Source organism: Neofelis nebulosa, chromosome 14 (genome assembly GCF_028018385.1).
Source record: "Neofelis nebulosa isolate mNeoNeb1 chromosome 14, mNeoNeb1.pri, whole genome shotgun sequence".
Taxonomy (NCBI): Eukaryota; Metazoa; Chordata; class Mammalia; order Carnivora; family Felidae; genus Neofelis; species Neofelis nebulosa.
Genome location: NC_080795.1, coordinates 53,553,116 through 53,574,094, shown reverse-complemented (window position 1 = coordinate 53,574,094; position 20,979 = coordinate 53,553,116). Strand labels below are relative to the sequence as shown.

Genomic DNA, 20,979 nt, shown 5'->3' with positions numbered 1-20,979 from the left:
AAAAAAACTGGTGCTCAGGTAAGCCAAGGAATAAAAGCTCACAGTGAGCCTAATCCAATACTTGGCTTTGATAGGTATATTTGAGAGTTACCTTTCTAAAAACCATTCACATCTAAGTAATTTTATTTTTTTTAAATTTTTTTTAACGTTTATTTTTTTGAGAGAGACAGAGCATGAACGGGGGAGGGTCAGAGAGAGAGAGGGAGACATAGAATCTGAAACAGGCTCCAGGTTCTGAGCTGTCAGCACAGAGCCCGACGTGGGGCTTGAACTCACGAACTGCGAGATCATGACCTGAGCCGAAGTCGGACACTTAACCGACTGAGCCACCCAGGTGCCCCAGTAATTTTAATTTTTTTGTACTTTCATTGCAAAATATTCTTTCATCCATTCCCTACCCTTTCCAGTTCTACTTGTCCTAGGTTTAGATCCCTATAATCTCTGGCCTAAGACCGAGCAGCCTCCAAATTACAAATTATTTCATCTCATCACATCTCCTTCAAACTATCTCCCATGTTATTATTTTTCTATTATTTTAACGTTTATTTATTTTTGAGAGACAGAGTGACAGAGTATGAGTAGGGGAGGAGTAAAGAGAGAGGGAGACACAGAATCGGAAACAGGCTCCAGGCTCCAAGCTGTCAGCACAGAGTCCAATACAAGGCTCAAACTCACAAACCGTGAGATCATGACCTGAGCTGAAGTTGGACACCGAATTGACTGAGCCACCCAGGCGTCCTTATCTCCTGTATTATTAACAAAGTTATTTCTAAAAATATCTGGTGGTATTTCCCTAATCAAAATTTGACTTCATTGTGCATTTTCTAAGAATAAAAATTAAGTTCTGAAATGTAACATACCAGGTTGTTCACAAATAAGGCCATCTTGCTGCATCTCCAGTCACTCTGTACAAAGAACCAATTCAGAGGTACAAAATATTGTTCCTCAGAACCCTAGTTTTTCTCAGAGGTCAATGAGTGCAGAAGAAAGAGGTTAACTAGGTAGAGCACAGTATCATGCCCTCTCTTCAGTAAGAATAGAAATAAAATTTCATCTAAAAAAGGTATTAAAGGAGGAAGTTCAGAAAGAGAAGTACAAATGGCTTTTTAAATATATGAAAAGATCCAACATCATTCATAATGCAAATTATAACAAGATAACATTTTTTACCAATTAGACTGGCAAAGGTTAAAAACCAAAAAGCTGATAGTGTATACCATGTGGGAGAATACAGGAGAAGCACTCTCATACACCAGAGAAATGAATAAGGATGCTAAAAAGCCTTTGTGGAAGGAAATTTGGCAACATCTATCAAACAATTTTTTTTTTTAATTTTAGAGAGAGCACACGTGCACACATAAGCAGGGGAGGGAGGGAGGGAGGGAGAGAGAGAGAGGGAGCAGTTTCCATGCTCAGTGTAGAGACTGACACGGGGCTCAATACCAGGACCATGGCATCATGACCTGAGCCGAAATCAAGTCATTTGCTCAACCAACAGAGCCATCCAGGCACCCCTATCAAAGTTTAAAATGTATAGACCTCCAGACTTAGACTGCAGAGTAGGAATCCATCCTACAAATGGCATTCACTGCAACACTGTTCCTGGGAGAAAGATATCAGAATCAACCCAAGGGTTCATCAAACTGTTTTAATTTAACTTAAAACTGTTTTTCAAGACAGGGACTATACATCATACAACAAAATGCTATGTAGCTAATCAAAGGATGATGTAAAGGATGTGCTGATATATAGAATGATCTTTACACTGTGTTGTGAAATAGAGTATGCCATAATTTGCATTTCAAATCACTCTATCAAAAGGGATACACTCATGCATACATGCATGTGTGTTCACAAGGAAAAAGTCTCTGGAAGAATACATTAGAAATGTTAACAATGTTTCCCTAAGTGAAGGAGGACTTGAGATCAGGGGTAAGAGGAAAGACTTATACATACATATATTCTTTTGTATTGTTTGTAGTTTTAAACATGGGTAGGTTTTACATCTTCAAAAAAAATATTTAACAAATTTTAAAAAATAGATGGGAGAAAAAAAATTTTAGCACCCTCCCAGAAGAAAATTGAAAACTAATCACTTTTTTCTTTCTTTCCTCGATAAACTTTGTACTTTAACAGTGTGAAGGCTTCATTCATAAGATATGAGGACTTTCCCCAGCCCATCATCTTTGCTTCATTTCAACCACACTCATCCTTCAAAGCCTGCAAGGCTCAAAAAATCACCCAGCAAGTCACTAAAGAATATGAATTTAATAGTCTATTGTCAAAGTCCAAAATCTGTTCATATCACTCTGCATCCCTAAGTGCAAAGTCAAGCAGGTGTCTAATTTGTTCTTCTATTCCCAGCACCAAGCATACCGCAGGCACTCAACAAATATTTTTTGAAAGATTAATGAATGCAGGGCTCCTGGGTGGCTCAGTTGGTTAAGCATCTGACTTCAACTCAGGTCATGATCTTGCAGTTCATGAGTTTGAGCCCCATGTTGGGCTCAGTGCTGACAACTGAGAGGCTGGAGCCTGCTTCAGATTCTATGTCTTCCTCTCTCTCTGCCCCTCCCTAGCTCATGCTCTCTCTGTCTGTCTCTCTCAAAAGTAAATAAACATTAAAAAAAAATAAAAAAAAAAAGAAAGATTAATGAATGCATGTGAGAGGGAAGGAGAGCTCCTTAAAGCTTGAATGAACAAGATAATTTCTATACTGGATATCTAGGAACAGAGGCACAAGACCAATGAAAGAGTCATATGATCACTTTTAGACAATGCAAAGAAGAACTACAGTGTAAAAGCTTGAATTATAACTATGGATGAGGATGAAACCAGATTTTCCCACCTTTAAGGTCATACATTAAAGCTGCTTTGAAAAAAGAAACTGTGAAGTCTTTTACACTGCCACTTAACTGTTTAATACAAATAAAGTCTTCCCCTACTAGAGTTAATTAGTTCTAGGTCTTTCATGGTTTTGTCATCTCCCTCAGTGTCTACCACAGTGCTTTCTATGGATACATAAACAGAAACGGTCTTTATTCTTAGTAACACCAACATTCTGGTGGTTCATGACAGGTACTCAATAAACATTTACAGGACAGAAGGGACCAAGGGGACATTAAATAAAGATAATATTTAATGAAAAAATAATACATTTAAGCAAAGCTGAATTTAGTTCCTTTGTTCTAAAGTGTTTACCTAGCAACTAAGGGATTTAGTTACTACCACCCTCATACATCGTCTACGAGTAAAACCATCGCTTTTAGTCAGTCTTAGAGCCATAGAACATGGAAAGTACTACAAACACAGAAAAATAATTACATATTATCTTAAATTCTGAAAAAGTGAAATAATTTATTAAAAATATCCCCCACTTAAAATGACACATAAGTAAAATGTTTGACCCATAATTCCAAGAAATTAAATTATAAGCTATTGATTTTTAACTGGTATCAAAAAAAATGTTTTGAAACTTTTCAGAAACGTGAGTTTGTATTTTCAATATATGACTGCATGAAAAATGAATACCTTTGAAACTGTGGTAAAGTCTTATAACTGAAATAAGTACATGAGAAAATCTGTAAGGAAAGAAAAACAGTGCCATTTTCTTAAAACAGGTGGCAAGTAATTACGATAGTTAAGATTAAAAAAAGTATTCAAAACTTTCCCATTTTAACTCCCTTTTTATTGGAAATATCTAGATAAATAATAACTCTGTTTTTGTTTTTAAATAACAGATAGGCTTGCAGCTCTGTCAAAACTTTTCCCTGAACTTTCTATATGCTGAGAATCCTCATAAAATAATACATCCTTGCCACTTAAATATCTACCTCTACACTCCATTCCCCCAGCCCCTCCCAAAAACCCTAGGAAGTTTCCAGAGAAAATTTCCCTGGGATGGGATAATATTAACAGCAAAAATCTAAACCATTTCACTACATAGATATATATTACCACCATGTGTAACTTACGAAATGTTGTCAATTAAATCTCAATAAAGTTGAAAAAAGCTTATCATTCAAGCAACAAACATAGGAATTACTACAGGGTATCAGAAGAGATAGCAGAGATTGGGGTTTATGACTAATGAATGCCTGAGATAAATGTTAACTAAATATTGGACAGTTCAATATTAAATAATTCCCCAACATGCATAATTTACTTAAAACAAATCAAGTAACTAATGTTTAATATTCAGTATTTCTGCATCTGATAATCCACAATCATACATCAAATGACTTTTCAAAAATGTGTATTTTGAATGAAATGCTTGCCAAAAAGAGAAAACCTTCATGTATTTGTATTATGCTAATATAACAATTTCTCCTCCTCTAAAAGGACAAAACAAACTCAAACTGGTTTTTGGTTGTTTTTTTTTTTTTTTTTTTTTTTTATGTTTATTCATTTTTGAAAGAGAGAGAGACAGAGCACAAGCAGGGGTGGGGTGGAGAGAAAGGGGGACACAGAATCTGAAGCAGCTCCAGGCTCTGAGCCATCAGCACAGAGCACGACATAGGGCTTAAACTCACAAAACCACAAGATCATGACCTGAGCCAAAGTTGGACGTTCAACCAACTGAGCTATCCAGGCACCCCATCAAACTGGTTTTTGTTCAAAATTTCTAAAAATATTTTCTTTTAGAAGGCATAGGTATGCATGGACATAATAAAAAATTAAAATGCCTGATATGTTATCTAAAATCTCTCTAACTTTTCATTGAGTAAAAGATAAGTCTGAGGAAAGCCATTATGCAAAAGTAGTAAACTAAAATGTTCTCAAAATTAAAAAAAATCTTCACCAGAGTACTTTAAAAACAAGTAACATTACATAAGTATATCTGGAACAAATGCTCTGCACAATACACTAATATATTTGTTCAAATCAGGATAACTAAAGATGTTATCTTATGGGAAACACAATATATTTTTCTTCTTTATGTGTATATATGTATACATGTGTGTTATATGTACATATATATGTTCTTATCTAGGTATAAGGCCGAAAAAAACCAAAACACCTTTATTAATTCTATATACCAATTACTGTCATGACTTCATTTTTCATTGAGACAACTAAAATATAACTACCAAAACAAAACAAGTTAGTATATCATAAACTTAAAAATATTACAAAACCACTGAACTCTGCTGGGCTTTTTTGCAAGCACATAAAATTCTTTCTTTCTAAATTTCCAATAGTTTCTTTTTTTTTTTTTTAAGTTTATTTATTTTGAGAGAGAGAGAGAGAGAGAGAGAAAGACAGAGAGCAAGGGAGGGGTAGAGAGAGAGAGAATCCCAAGCAGGTTCCTAGCTATCAGGGCAGACCCCAACATGGTCCTCGACCTCAGGAACTGTGAGATCATGACCTAAGCCGAAGTCAGACACTTAACTGACTGAACCACTCAGGGGTCCCTCCACTAGTTTCTTTTTAATAAGGTATCTTATGAGTCAAATTTTACAGAAGAGTTTTAAATCTATTTTAAAACTGTGGTCCAACATATATTTTTTTTTCAGGTTTATTTATTTAAGAAGAGAGAGAGAAAGCAAGTGAATGGTGGAGGGGCAGAGAGAGAGGGAGAGGGAGAATCCCAAGAAGGCTCCATGCTCAGCACAGAGCCCTACGCAATCCCACAACCACAAGATCAGGACCTGAGCCGATTTCAGGAGTTGGACACTTAACCGACAGAGCCACCCAGGCACCCTCAACATAAATTATTTAAAATAAGAAGCTAAAACCTGGCTTCATATGTATTTTCACATTATTTCAAAAATGAATAAATTTCACCTTTTAAAATAAAATTTAGACAGTCAGCTAACTTACAGTGTTAGTTGGATCTTCTTGTAAAATTCGATCATACAGTTGTATAGCATCATCGTATCTATTTTTTAAAAAAAAGAAACATCAAGAATCATTACCTTAATATTTAGTGACAAATAGTAAATACAGAAAAACATTAAACTGGCAGGACTTTAAATGCATTGATAATTGGAATCCAACTCTCTTCTGATCTTCATGTAACAGTAGTAATTTGCTAGAAATTTTTTACAGAAAAGCTTCATGTATAAAGCATTTATAAAAAAAAAAACTGACTTCAAAAATATACTGATTCATGAACAAAGAAAAACAGAGATGAACAAAAATACATGGATTCAATTTGGCCTAAATACAAAGGTAAAAACTAGCAGCACAGAGAGATACCTTTGTGGTCTTAGATATACCTAGAATTACAGCCAGTAAAGCAGAAGAGCAAGTTTAATTTTAAACAAATTCACAAGTAAATGATCTATGATGTAATTCTCCTTTAATGAATACTTATGATAGCTTTTCTTAGTTGAGCTCGTTCAGTTCAATTCATTAAGCACCTGTTAAATACACACTTGCAATACACTTTAGTGAGTTACAATCTTATAAGAAGAATAGTTGACAATTTATCAAATGAAAAAAATAATCAAACATGACAGCATATAACTAACAACCCAAAATGAACATTATGTCATAGGGAATCAAGGGGAGGAATACATCAAAAATCACATAAAGAACATCATATAGTCTTACAAATGGTAATCTTGCTCAGGATGCAAGAAAATAGCTAAGTGATCCTGAAATTCCTTCCTAACAACATCCACAACCCCAACTCCATTCCAAATCAATTTCTTTATTCCAGATACAGATCTTTAGAGAAAACAAAAACAGTATTTAAAAACTTTCACAACAGTGTTTCTAAAACTAGAAACAACAGCTACATTCTTGAAATCTATTCATAAGTTTCCTAAGAGAGTTTTTTAATTTTATATTTTTCTCTTAATGATATTCAATATATAAATATTCTAGATCATTATGATGACACATCTTTTAACTGAATACTGCCCCACAATTTTAGTGCCCAAGCCTCTTTGTGATTATGATCATGTTAGTAGGTAAGAATATTTTAACTGTAGCAGACAACTGAGAAAAAGAAAAGCAGACTTAATTTGTAAATGGGTCCATACCATGTGAAGGCCAAACAGCATCACTGCATATTAAGTCAATTAGACTTAAAAGCAGTTCAAATAAAATTAGTTTGGACCTCAAATACATGCTAAAATAGTAAGTATGGCTAGCCTGAAAAGAACCTGCAATTAAATGGGGAAATCTAAAATAAAATCATTAAATATTAATAAAGCAAAACAATGAAGTATATAAAGATAAAATTAATGCTATAGAGCAAGGGTTCTATGACACAGTACATAAGACACGGTACATAAGAATCCCCTGAGAATCCTTCTCCAACTATGTAAACTCTGGGAAATACAAAGAAAATGACACAGGAAGGTAGGAAACCATTCCTTTTACTAATATAATGATAATCTGAATTTTAGTAGTCTTCTAGTTTTGGGGAGTATTTTATTAGAAAACTTACATTGCTTTTACAGCTATATAAAAACTATACACATAAGACATTATTAATACCTAGTTTTATATTATATTGAAGTTTTACTACAATAAAAATATAGTAATTTATTAAAGAAAATTTTAATGTTTATGTATTTACTTTTAAAATTTTTTAACATTTATTTATTATTGAGAGACAGAGACAGAGCATGAGCATGGGACAGAGATGGGGAGACACAGAATCCGAAGCAGGCTCCAGGGTCCAAGCTGTCGGCACAGAGGATGACACAAGGCTCAAACTCACAAACCCTGAGATTATGACCTGAAGCGAAGTCAGACGCTTAACCGACTGAGCCATCCAGGTGCCCATATGTTTATTTACTTTTAAGAGAGAGAAAGAAAGAGAGCGTGAGTGGAGAGGGAGACACAGAATCTAAAGCAGGCTCCAGGCTCTGAGTTGTCCCCACAGAGCCCAACGTGGGGCTTGAACTCACGAAACATAAGATCATGACCTGAGCCAAAGTTGGACACTTAACCAACTAAGCCACCCAGGAGCCCCAAAAATATTCAATTCTGTAAAAACTGAATGTGGTGGTTAATTTTTTTAACTGAGTGTGATGTATTAACTTAACTGGCCATGAGATACCCAGATTAAATATTATTCCTGGGTATGTCTGAGGGTGTTTCCAGATGAGATTTGCATTTGAATCTGTGTACTCGGTAAAACGGACTGCCTTTCCCAATGTAGGTGGACATCACCCAATCTCTTGAGAGTTTGAAAAGAACAAATGCAGAGCAAAGAGTTATTCATCCCTTTTTAATGTCTCACTACATGAGCTGGGACATCTCATCTCATCTTTTCTTGCCCTCAGTCTGGGATTTACACCATTAGTTCCCTTGGTTCTCAGGCCTTTGGACTTGGACTCAGAATTACAGCACCAACTTCCTGGCTCTCCAAGTTGCAGATAGCAGATTCTGGGACTTCTCAGCCTCCATAATTGCTTCATAGTAAATCTCTCTCCCTCTCCCTTTGCGTCCTACCTCCCTTCTCCTACCCCATATATGTATACAAATACCCTCTAGATTCTGTTTCTCTAGAGACTCCTAATACACTGCAGGTCTACAAAAATTTACCTTTAGTCAGCAATGTTCTCAAACCTACTTGTCAATTCTCCTGCAGGGCTTCCTTTAAAGAAAATTCTGGATTACACCACTAACAAACTGATCTCAGTAAAATGGAGACTAGGCAACTACGTATTTTTTTAAAAGGGCACAGATCACTCTAATTCACACAATTGTATATGAGAATCAATGGTTAATGGCTCCATGTAACAAAGACACATAATAGCAACTCTTTCAGGAGAAAAAAAATTAAAAAACACAACAGCAAAACTTTACTAGGTAAAATGATTATATGAGTTTCAATTAAAGAGCAAGGTGTAAAGAAATTAAAGTTCACTAGGTATCTTAGAAAACTTGACTTAAGAATAAATTATTGTTACCATATCAATTTTTTGTACAGTTAGAAAGGGGGTGGAGGGATAGGAACTATTAAAATGTGTCCTTTGGAAACTAGTACCTCTCAAACCTTTACAAGATAATTTTAAAAATCATTCATGTTGGATTCTGGGATGTGTTTGGCTATTTACATTATTTTAAGAATGGTGTAAAAATACTAGATATACTACAGTTGAAATAAAACAAAAAGGGATATTAGAGTAGAACACTGATTCAGGAACAATCCTTTGTAGATTTCTTCCATTCCGTCCCCTGATTCGAATTACTTTCTGTTAACCTAAAATAATACTATTTTATTTTTCTTTATGCCCTTTGCTTGCTTACAGAGAAGATCCAATGAGATTAAAATGTACATATAAACAAACACGTAAGCCAAAGCCAAGGAACAAAAGGGTTAAGAAAAATTATATCAATACATCTTGCTTATTAAAAGCTACTTACTATAACTAGGTACAAGTTACCTCTTACTTAAAACACCAAATTAAAAAAGTAAGGGGCAATAAGCTAACCCTAAAATTCATATGTAATAAATTCAAAGGACTCAGAATAGACAAAATCCTCTTTGGGGAAAAAAAAGAAGGAAGTCAAAGGCCTCATACTTACAAATTTCAGAACTTACCACAAAGCTACACTATCAATAGTGTGGAATCAATACACTGTGGTATGTGATAAACATATAGATCAATGGAACAGAACTGAAAGCCCAGAAATCAACCCTCACATTTACATTCAATTAATTTTCAACAAGGGTGCCAGACAATTAAATGGGGAAAGCAAAGTTATTTCAACAAAGATGCTGGAACAACTGGATATCCACATGCCAAAGAATAAAGTTGGGCAACTACCTCACACCATAAAAAATATTAACTGAAACAGATCAAAGACCTAAATATAAAAACTAACAGCAACATAAAACTCTTAGAAGAAAGGACAGGTGTAACCTTTGTGACCCTGATTAGGCAATGGTTTCTACATGACACCGTAAGTACAAGTGACAATGGAAAAACAGAACTGGACTTCATAAAAAATAAAAAACTTACATTTGTAATCAAAGGATACCATTAGGCAAGTGAAAAGACAACTCACATAATGTGAGAAGTTTTACAAATCATATTATCTGACAAGGGACGTGCATCTAGACTATATTTAAAGAACTCTTATAAGTAACTCCCATCTAGAAGCAAAGAATATGAATAGACATTTCTCCAAATGGCCAGTAATTGTATGAAAAGATGCTCAAGATTTCTAGTTCCTGGTTTGGCACATGATGATTCTGAAAGTCATCACTCCCATCCTCACAAGAAAAAGGCTAAACAAAGTTAACAAACCAACAACTCTTTTTAGATCCATCAGAAAATTGACCATGTAAACCACTGCCCCTAAAATTGAGAGATAGATCAATACGGATAAACATAGCTTAATGGAACATAAGATCCCATCAAAAACTGTTAGACCTAATAAATAAATTCAGTAAGGTTGCAGGATAGAAAATCAAGATATAAAAATCTGTTTCATTTTAATACAGTAATAATAATCTATTAATAAATTAATATACTAATAATATACTAATAATAATCTATTAATCTCATTTACAAGTCATCAAAAAGAATACACTCCCCAGGAATGTATTTAACCAAAGAGGTGAAAGCCCTGTATGTTGAAAACTATACCACACTGATGAAAGAAATTGAAGAAAATCAAAAGATATCCATGCCCATGGATTGGAAGATTATTGGTAAAATTTCCATACTACTCAAAGTAATCTAAAGATTCTAAGCAATTCCTATAAAAATTCCAATGGCATTTCCCACAGAACTAGAAAAGTCCCAAAATTTGTATGGAACCACAAAAGACCCTGAATATCCAAAGCCATCCTGCACAATAAGAACAAAGCTTAAGACATCATACTTCAAACCATATAAAAAAGGCATAATAATCAAAGCATTATGGTATTGGCATAACAAGAGACACACAGATTAATGGAACACCACAGAGAATCCAGTAACAAACCCAAACATAAATGGTCAATTAATTTACCAAGGAGAAGATAAGAATATACAATGGGAGAAGGATAGTCTCTTCAATAAATGGTGCTGGGAAAACTGGACAGTCATATGCAAAAGACATAAAACTGGACTACTATCTTTATACCATATGCAAAAATCAACTCAAAATTGATTAAAGACCTCAACATAAGATATGAAATTGTAAAACTCCTAGAAGAAAACATAGGCAGTAAGCTCTCTGACAAGAGTCTTGGTGATAATTTTTTAGAAGGAGCAAAGGCCGACAAAAACAAAAATAAAGAAATGGGACAACATCAAACTAAAAAGCTTCTGTAAAACAACAACAAAAAAACATTCAACAAAATGAAAAGACAACTTACAGAATGGGAAAAAATATTTACAAATCATCTGATGTTTGCAAATATCTGATAAGGAGTTAATATCTAATACATATAAAGACTTTATACAGGGACACCTGGGTGTCCCACTCCTTACTTTGGCTCAGGTCAAGAACTTGCGGTTGTGAGACTGAGCCCCACATAGGGCTCCACGCTGGCCAAGGAAGCTGCTTAAGATTCTCTCTCTCCCTGTCTCTTCTCCCTCTGCCCATCTCCCCTGCTGGCTCTCTCTAAAATAAAAACAAAACAAAAACAAAACAAAACAACAAAACAAACTCACAATCGCAAAAAATAAAAATGCGGCTAAGAAGAGGCAGAGGAATTGAAAAAGACATTTGCCGAGGAAGACATACAAATGGCAAACAGGTATATGAAACAGTGTTCAACATCATTAATCAACAGGGAAACAAAAATCAAAACCACAATGAGCTATCACCTCACACATAATAAAATGACTATTGTCAAGAAGACAAGATGTAAGTGTTGACAAGTATGCAACGGGAACCCTTATGGACCGTGGGTGGGAATGTAAATTAGCAGAGCCGCTATGAAAAACAGTATGGAGGTTCCTTAAAAAATTCAAAATATAACTACCATTTGATCTGGCAATTCCACTTCTGGGTATTTATCCAAAAGAAATAAAATCACTATCTTGAAAAGATATTTATTTCCACACTCATGTTCACTACAGCATTATTTGCAGTAGCCAATACATGGAAACAACCTAAGTATCCAGTGACAGATAAGTGGATAAAGAAGTCTGATATAATGGAATATTATTCAGCCATAAAAAAGGAAGAAATTCTGCTATTTATGAAGTTGGATGACGCTGGGCATATGCTAAGTGTAATAGTCAAAAACAAAGACAAAGACAAATACTGTATAATCTCACTTACAGGTAGAATCAAAAAGAACACAAACTCATAGAATCAGAAAACAGATTAGTGGTTGCCAGAGGTGGGCTGTGGGGGTGGGCATACTAGGTAACAGTGGTCAAAAGGTACAAACATCCAGTTAAAGTCCTAGGAATATAATGTACAGCATGGTTACCATAGTTAACAATACTATTGTGTACTTGAAAGCTGTTGCTAAGAGAGTAAATCTTAAAAGTTCTCATAAGAAAAAAATATTGTAACAATGTATGGTGATGCACGTTAACTAAACTTATTGTGGTAATCATTTCAAAATATATATGAATATCAAATCATGATATCATACAACTGAAACCAACGGAATGTCAATTGTATCTCAATTAAAAAAATAATAATACCTTCTATACCTTGAATGCCTGTATGGATACTACACATATGTCATTACTAATTCCCAAAACAACCCTGACAAGTTGGTAATATTCCTGTTTTGCAAAAGAGTAAAGCTAAAAGGCTTAAACAAAAATAAGTTAAATAACGTGTCAGGTAAACAGCTAATAAATCCTAGAAAGAGGATATAAAACTGTCCTTACTCCAGAACATGATCCCATTTCTCTAGGCCAGAGATGGTAAATCAATTACACTCCTATGTCAAATCCTATTTATTGGGAGTAATTGGCAAAACTTATGCTGAGAAGCACTGACACTATTCTGAAACTCAGTAGCAAAAAATCTTGCACAATTAACAATGTTGCCATGTAGGCAGGACCTACATCTATACCCATGTTTACCATTTTAAAATGGGATCACACTGTTTTTAAGATTCAGTTACCTTTCCATGGCTTCAAATCTCATCCCAGTTAGTCTCTTGACTCTATGACTGCCAGGGAACTGTCTTCTCAACTCCTGAAGACAAAACTGAAAAAATAATTGGTAAAAAAGGCTTAAATAGTAGTAATTACATTACACGTACCAAATGGGCTACAAGGAATGGACTACAGTCTTCAGTGTATCTTCTTAAATCATTTCATCTGTGTAATCTAATGACATGAAGTGAAATTAATTGGTAATAAATAATGGGGTAAAAGAAGAACTCTGAAATTACAGTGGGAATAACAATCAGTTCTCAAAATCCTAACTGGGAAAATGAGCAGGTCATGGAGTACACTAATAAGTCTTGAGATATTGCCATATTATTCCTCCTTAAAAATGGCTTCTGGGGTGCCTGGTGGCTCAGTCGGTTAAGCATCCAGCTTCAGCTCAGGTCATGATCTCACAATTCATGAGTTCGAGCCTTGCTTTGCGCTCTGTGCTGACAGTTCAGAGTCTGAAGCCTGCTTCAGATTCTGTGTCTGCCAATCTCTCTGCCCCTTGCCCTCTTGTTCATTCTCTCTCTCTCTCTCTGTCTCAGAAATAATAAAAGAACTTTAAAAAAAAAACTGCTTCCATAATGTGCCAGACCCAACTTAAATGCTTGTAACAGCTTCCAGGTTTTTTGCTTCTAACTATTGCCTAAGTATTCTCTTTATAAAAATTAAGCTCTTTGATAGTATTCTCAAGTCCCTAGCAAATAATATTAACACTTTGTTCAATTTTTCCCTGTTGAAATCATGTATTAATCAATCATCTTGTCAGTACACATAACCTGATTTGGGGTCATAAAATGCAGACACCAGGTCTATGGAGCCAATCTCCTTTGGGAAATATACATAATTCATCCATTAATTTAAATAATCAAATACTTACTGAGCACCAACTATGATCTCACCAACATCTGAATGCTAGAAATGTCGAGGATTATAAAAATGGTCCATTCTAGTGCCCCAAAGCATAAGTGACCAAAAAAATACATTTCATTAGTGAAGAAACTATTAATCAGTAATAAAATAAGTTTTAATATGATCTGCAAGTATTGCTTCCAAGTATGTGGCTAAAAATCTGCCACACTAAGAAAAACATTACAATTAGTTAAAAATAAAGATGATGTTCATTTATTTCTATGACACCACACAAAACTCATATTATTTGGTCAATCAAGCTGTGTAGAAATTCTGAATCATTAAAAAAAATACTAAGTTACAAAAAAAGTTAGCATTTAATTTGATCTCCTGCTTTGGTTATCAATATTATCTAATTTGATCTCCTAATTTGTCAAATGGCATTTAGCTACTTAAAAAAAAACCTTAATATCTCCCTTAAGATGTAAGCTGCCACCTCTGTGAATATTACAAAGACTATACCTCATAGGTTCTGAAGGTAATCCAAAAGATTTTATGGAATATTTATTTACCACTAACAGTTCCACTAAAATTAGGTGTAGAGACAACATAACATAATTACCTTGGAAAAAATGCTAATTCAGATATGAGTATATTCTCCTGGTATTTCAACTTTCAGTTTGCATGGTTTTTTTTGTTTTTTTGTTTTTTTTGGCTTAAATGAGGAGATGATACTTAAGAACTCAGGATTATAAAACAATAGAATAAAAGAGCAGAAACCTCTACTTCTTGATATATAAAATTAATATAACAATAGTGTCAAGCACAAATCAAAGTGAAGATTAAATAAAGCCTGCTATAAAGCATTTATAGCACAGTGCCTACCACATGAGTTATTCTTTTATTTTAAAAGCTATATTTAGTATTTTAAGTCATGTTCTATGTATGTTAGGATTTTCTAGTAATTTAAGAAAGAGATACATTTACAGCACTGCAAAAGAGTATTTAATATTCAATTTACAATGGGGTTACATCCCATAACCCATGGTAAGTCGAAAATACTGAATGTCAAGAATACATTTAACACACCCAACCTATTGAACAGAATAGCTTAGGCTAGCTTGCCTTAAATATGCTCAGAACACTTACATTAGTCTACAGATGGACAAAATCATCTAACACAAAGACTATTTTATAATGAAGTATCAACTACCTCATGTAATTTATTAAATACTGTACTGAAAGTGAAAAACAGAATGGCTGTAAGGGTACAGAATGGCAATAAGTTTATCGATTGTTTACCCTTGTGATCACATGCCTGCTGGAAAGTGCAGCCCATTGCCACTGCCCAGCATCATGATATCACCTACCACTAGCCCGGGCAAAGATCAAAATTCAAAATTCAAAGCAGTTTCTACTGAATGTATATTGCTTCCACACCATCATAAAGTCAAAAAATCCTAAGTCAGGGAAGCCTGTTGGGCGTCCGACTTCGGCTCAGGTCATGATCTCGCGGTCTGTGAGTTCGAGCCCCGCATCGAGCTCTGGGCTGACAGCTCAGACCCTGGAGCCTGTTTCGGATTCTGTGTCTCCCTCTCTCTGACCCTCCCCTGCTCATGCTCTGTCTCTCTCTCTCTCAAAAATAAATAAATGTTAAAAAAAAAAAAAAGTTAAAAAAAAAAAATCCTAAGTCAAATCATCCTAAGTCTGTGACTGTCTGTGCTATGAAAGTCATTCCACAACCCAAAAGAAAAACTTGTTTTAAACCATCCGCTGCTTATTTTAAAATCTATAATATAGCATAATTCAACTCTTAAGTGTATAATCTTCACCAACTAATTTAACTTCTTCAGTACTGTTAAGAAGATTTAAGAACGTTCGCTGTCCCCAAGTACCTAGTTAGTCTTACCTACTCTTAAGAGTAGTAATGAAGGGGTACCTGGGTGGCTCAGTTAGTTGAGCACCTGACTTTGGCTTAGGTTGTGATCTCACAGTTTGTGAGTTCAAGCCACACATCAGGCTCTTCTGCTGTCAGCGCAGAGCCTGCTTCAGATCCTATCCTCTCCCTCCCCCTCCCCCGCTTGCACTCTCTCTCAAAAAAAAAAAAAAACTTAAAAAAAAAAAGAGTAGCACTGAAAACTAGCTATAAAAACATTCAAATACAAGCCATATACTAAGTCTTAGCTACTTATATATACTTCGTGAAGCAAATTTAAAATGAAATAAAATTAGTTTAAATACCTACCAATGCCAAGTCATCTCGACCATAGTCTAGGGCTGCAATCATTACTTGTTCATATATGATCCAAACTATAAATATAGAGAGAGAGGAAAAAACTGAATTTAATGTCAAAATCTCCCAGCAGAAATTAGATATTTTTCTTGTTTCTAATATTTTAAAGTCACTTATAACTAAAAATTGATATACCATATTATATCTGGAATTAAGAAAGCATCCTCATATACTTTCAGTAATATAAAATATCTTAGTATCTTATAAAGTAAAAAGATCCCCCATTGTTTAATACCTGGGCTCTTCTAAAACATTCTTTATGAGGCACATTGTGACCAGATCAGGACGATAGCCCTGTGGTCATTAAAACAAAAAGGCCTATTTGATAGCTCCACTACAACCAGGAATTAGAAATCCTTCTCAAAATGATGTATCATTGACTTCCTGAAAACTCTTCTTAAAAGGGGACAAATCACAGATTGAACAGCAGGAAAACATAATGAAAAGATGGTTTTTAAAAGAACTAAAAGCCATAAATAGAACATGAACTAAGCATGAATAAGAACTCACTATCATCTCCAAGCTTAGAAGCATATTCATTAATTAATTCCTCTCCAACTTCCACAATTTGCTCACTATTTCGTGAGTTTTCTTCTCTCCATTTTCTCATTTTATCTCGCATCTCTGAAAAAAATAAAGTTGTTATTACATACATATTTGATCAATGCCAAAAAATTGACGAGGAAGTTGAAATCAACTTTTCAGGAAAATAAGGCCATATTTAAAATTTTTTTTATGTTTATTCATTTTTGAAAGACAGAGAAAAACAGAGCACAAGCAGGGATGGGGCAGAGAGAGAGGGGGACACAGAATCTGAAGCAGGCTCCAGGCTCTGAGCTGTCAGCACAGAGCCCAACACGGGGCTCAAACTCACGAACCGCAAGATCACGAGCCAAAGTCAGACACTCAACCGACTGAGCCACCCAGGCGCCCCGGAAAATAAGGTCATATTAATGTACGTCTATGGTATGTCAAAGTTCATAAAGCAGAAAATCAATTTAACAAGAGCAATAGACCCCTTATAAGATTAAAAAGACATCACAATTGATGTCACAACTATAAAAGTAACAAATGTCATGAGTGTGCCACAAAGATCCTCCATCCCTTGAAGCAACTATGGATCTTAATTTTTTTGAAGTTACAGACAACTTTCAGAATTTGATAAAAGCTAGGGATTATTTTCCCAGAAAAAAAGAAACACATAAAATTATGCATGGAAATCTCAAAAATCCAAGGTGCTCCTGAAGCTCACCTACTCACTCAAGAATGCAAAATTTCATACTCAGAGGATCATATTTGGTATCAGCACTGACAGGATATTCACCACAAAACTTCATTAATAACATTACAAGAGTACATATAATGTATAAGGATACACAACCATGCAGGAAAATAAACCACATAAAAAATCAGAACAAAGGAAATCTTTCAGTTACACACATAATAATAAATGGAAAGAAGAAAGTAAGATAAAAAGCACCTGCAAACAAAAGTGTCACAAGAACAACTTTGCATATTATAAAATAAGAGTGAACTGAAAAGTTTTTAAAAGCAGCATTTTGATAACAGCAGAAATAATAACTGAGAAAAAGAAACAGTACCTAATCCAGTAAACAAAAGATCATTTTTTCATATAGTTAAGATAGAAAAAACTCTCCAATTCACAAATCACATATATGCTTTCTTACTTCTACCTCTGAAAATCTAACACACTTACTCACCTTTTCCTTCTATAGACAGATGCAGAATAGATTTAAACAGTTACATTGTTGCTGAACACATAAGTTAAATAATCAATGACAGGCCCCTAAAGAATAAGTATAAAAGAAGCACAAGGGATTTTCTCTACTTTTATAAGCATTATCTGAATCCCTAAAGCTCAAAGTCTAAAAATGAAAATAAAAATTGTAAGACGAAAACAGATCTTAAATGGTCTTAGCAAATCAAGTTAACACAGTTAATTCCTTCTACTGACAACTAGAAATCAGCTGGACCTTCACTCTCCACAGGGTCTGAACTAAATCTTACAAGGTTGAAGAGGAAATGAACAAACAAAAAAGCAGGTCATTCATATTCCACAGGTTAAGGGCTCAGTCCCACAAAACTGCCCCCACTTTAGACATCAATCACAAGTCAGGGCCATCAGTACTGCTGACCAACTCGCTATAAAGTCTGGGGTTCTCACAACCTCCTCTGCAGGTTTGCTAGAATGAATCACAGAATTTAGATAAGAACTCACTTACTATTATGGTTTTATTATAAAGCATATAATTCAGGAACAGTCAAATGGAAGAGATACATAGGGCAAAGTGAGGGGGGAGAGGCGAAGCAAAGGAACTTCCATACTTTTTCTAAGCTAATCACCATCCCAGCACCTTGATGTGCTTACCAACCTGGGAGATCTCCAAACCCTGTAGTTTAGGGGGGTTTATAGAGGTTTCATTCCATGGGCATGAATTTTCTCCAGATCCTCTCCCCTCCCAGAAACTCAGGGAATGAGACTAAAGTTCCAATCAGGGATCCTGGTCTTCTGGGTGACCAGCCTTCAATCTGAAGCTATCCAGCCACAGATCATCTCATTAGCATACAAAAAGATACTCATTCTAGAAACCCCAAAGGTCTTAGAGGCTCTTGTGTCAGAAACTCAGGAATAAGACTAAATATAACAAAAGATATTCCTATCAACCCTACCATTCAGGAAATTTCAAGGGTTTAGGAGCTCTGTGACAGGAACTGGGGATAAAGACCAAACATATATCCCTTATTATATCACAACATAACATATGTTATCTTTAGATCCACAGCATGGGTTCTCAGAACTCATTCAAACACTATCCCCCTATGCCATGGTTCACTTACATAGTCTTAAACCCATTTTCACTTTCAACCTGGCAGATTATTTTAAAAGAGTAAATGCCTTGAGAATATAAATTACTTAGTGTTTTATAGATATGTTCCATTACACTGCACCTCTTGCCCATATGCTGACACCCAAATTAGGCTAGTATTCAAAGGGCCAAACTATCTTTCTAGGTCTTACCTTGAAAAAATTACCTTCACAAAACATATATATATATATATATATATATATATATATATATATATGTATGTATGTATATACACACACACATAAATACAGATCTTTAGCTTAGAAGTGAAATCTCAGGGTATGTTCCATGAGATCTAGGACCCTGCCTGTCTTATTTAGCACTGTATCCTTAAGAATTGGAACAGTGCTGGGTGCAAAGTACTCAGACATGTATTTAATTAACATGTCATTTAGTATATAAACTAATAGTTAAAGCTAGGTACGGATAAGATCACCCAAAGAAGGCGTTTAACCTTTCAATTTTAGACTCTTTGAAGCCGATGAGACCTTTGAACTTTCTCTTCCCAGAAATATGTACACGTTTACATACACTAAATTTTACATATAATTCCAGGAAATTCAAAGGCCACATAAAACACCCCTCCATCAGTCAGGAGTATACTGATCTCAGGTTTAATAACCATTGATAAGACTGAGTGCTAAAAAAAGAACCACTAAGAACACCAAAAATCAAGGACCAAATGGCTGTAGAAAACTCACAAAAGAAAGGTCTGAAAAGAGGAGACCCTTTATGTTATTATGAAACCAAGGAAAGAATGTTTCATGGAGGGAGTGATCCACAACAACAAATACAGTATAGATATAAAAACAAAACAAACAAACCAACGAACAAAAACCCACGTTCATTAGACCTGGCATTAGGTCACCCTAGAAATCCTATTGGAGTGATAGAGAATGGAAAACAAATTATGTTTGTTTGAAGGTCTTAATAAAAAGAGAGGAAGTAGAGACAGTAAGCACAAAAAACTAAAATCCTTTCAAACATTTTTATAAATATGTCTTCAACAAATACTCATTTAGTGCCTATTACAGGCCAGGCATTGTGCTAGACATCCTATCCATATCCTGGCCAACTATCCTACTTTCAAAAAATTTGACTATACCCTTCTTAGAACTCTTTTTCTTTTAAAGAGTTCTTTTAAAGAGTTCTTTTTCTTTTAAAGAGTCTTTTTCTTCTAAAAATTTTTTTTATTATTTATTTTGAGAGAGAGAGAGAAAGCACACACGCGAGTGGGGGTAGGAGCAGAGAGAGAGAGAATTCCAAGCAGGCTCTGTGCGCTGTCAGCACAAAGCCTGATGTGGGGCTCAAACCCATGAACTATGAGATCATGATCTGAGCTGAAATCAAGGGTCAGATGCTTAACCAACTGAACCACTCAGAAACCCCACAACTCTCTTTTCTACCTCTAAACTCGTAACTCCTCTGTATAATAAACATCATTAATTTTCAACTGGCCAAATGAGTAAACTATATATTCTACATTTTTTTAGATCCCAATTGAAGAGTGTTAGACTCACTATACGGATCTTTTATACATGATAAATTTTCCTATCACAAGAATTATAGTACTTTCTGAATAAGTCATTTCCATAGCTTTAATTCATGAGGCTATTCAACGGAGTTTGCTTCTGGAAAGGTCTGAAACCTTCATTTTACAAACAAGCAAACATATCCTATTAGTATAGTGAGCTGCCTAAGTCTATCTTAGATATGAAAGGAATGATTCCAACACTAGAAAAATGATTTACAGTCTTTTTGTGAAAATGTGTTAATGTTTATTATTAATGTCATTAACAATTCATTTAGTCAAAAAATCATTACTGAGTTCCTCCAAAATGTCTAGCATAAGAGCAAGATATGCCTGGTCCCTCCCTTCATTCTAGGAAACAAAATTCTAAAACTTAACAAACTG

At 34.8% G+C, this 20,979-nt stretch overlaps 1 protein-coding gene across 2 annotated transcripts in view; it reads right to left on the bottom strand.

Annotated features, from left to right (window-relative positions):
* The window catches only part of EMC2 (ER membrane protein complex subunit 2), a 51,235-nt gene that overhangs the window by 27,741 nt on the left and 2,515 nt on the right, over positions 1-20,979 (bottom strand). For both annotated transcript variants that reach the window (XM_058698845.1, XM_058698846.1), the window contains exons 2-5: positions 16,687-16,800; positions 16,129-16,193; positions 12,998-13,083; positions 5,824-5,881 (exon numbers count right to left, since the gene is read on the bottom strand). In XM_058698845.1, coding sequence (XP_058554828.1) covers positions 5,824-5,881; positions 12,998-13,083; positions 16,129-16,193; positions 16,687-16,800 — 323 coding nt within the window. The remainder of the gene's footprint in view (positions 1-5,823; positions 5,882-12,997; positions 13,084-16,128; positions 16,194-16,686; positions 16,801-20,979) is intronic.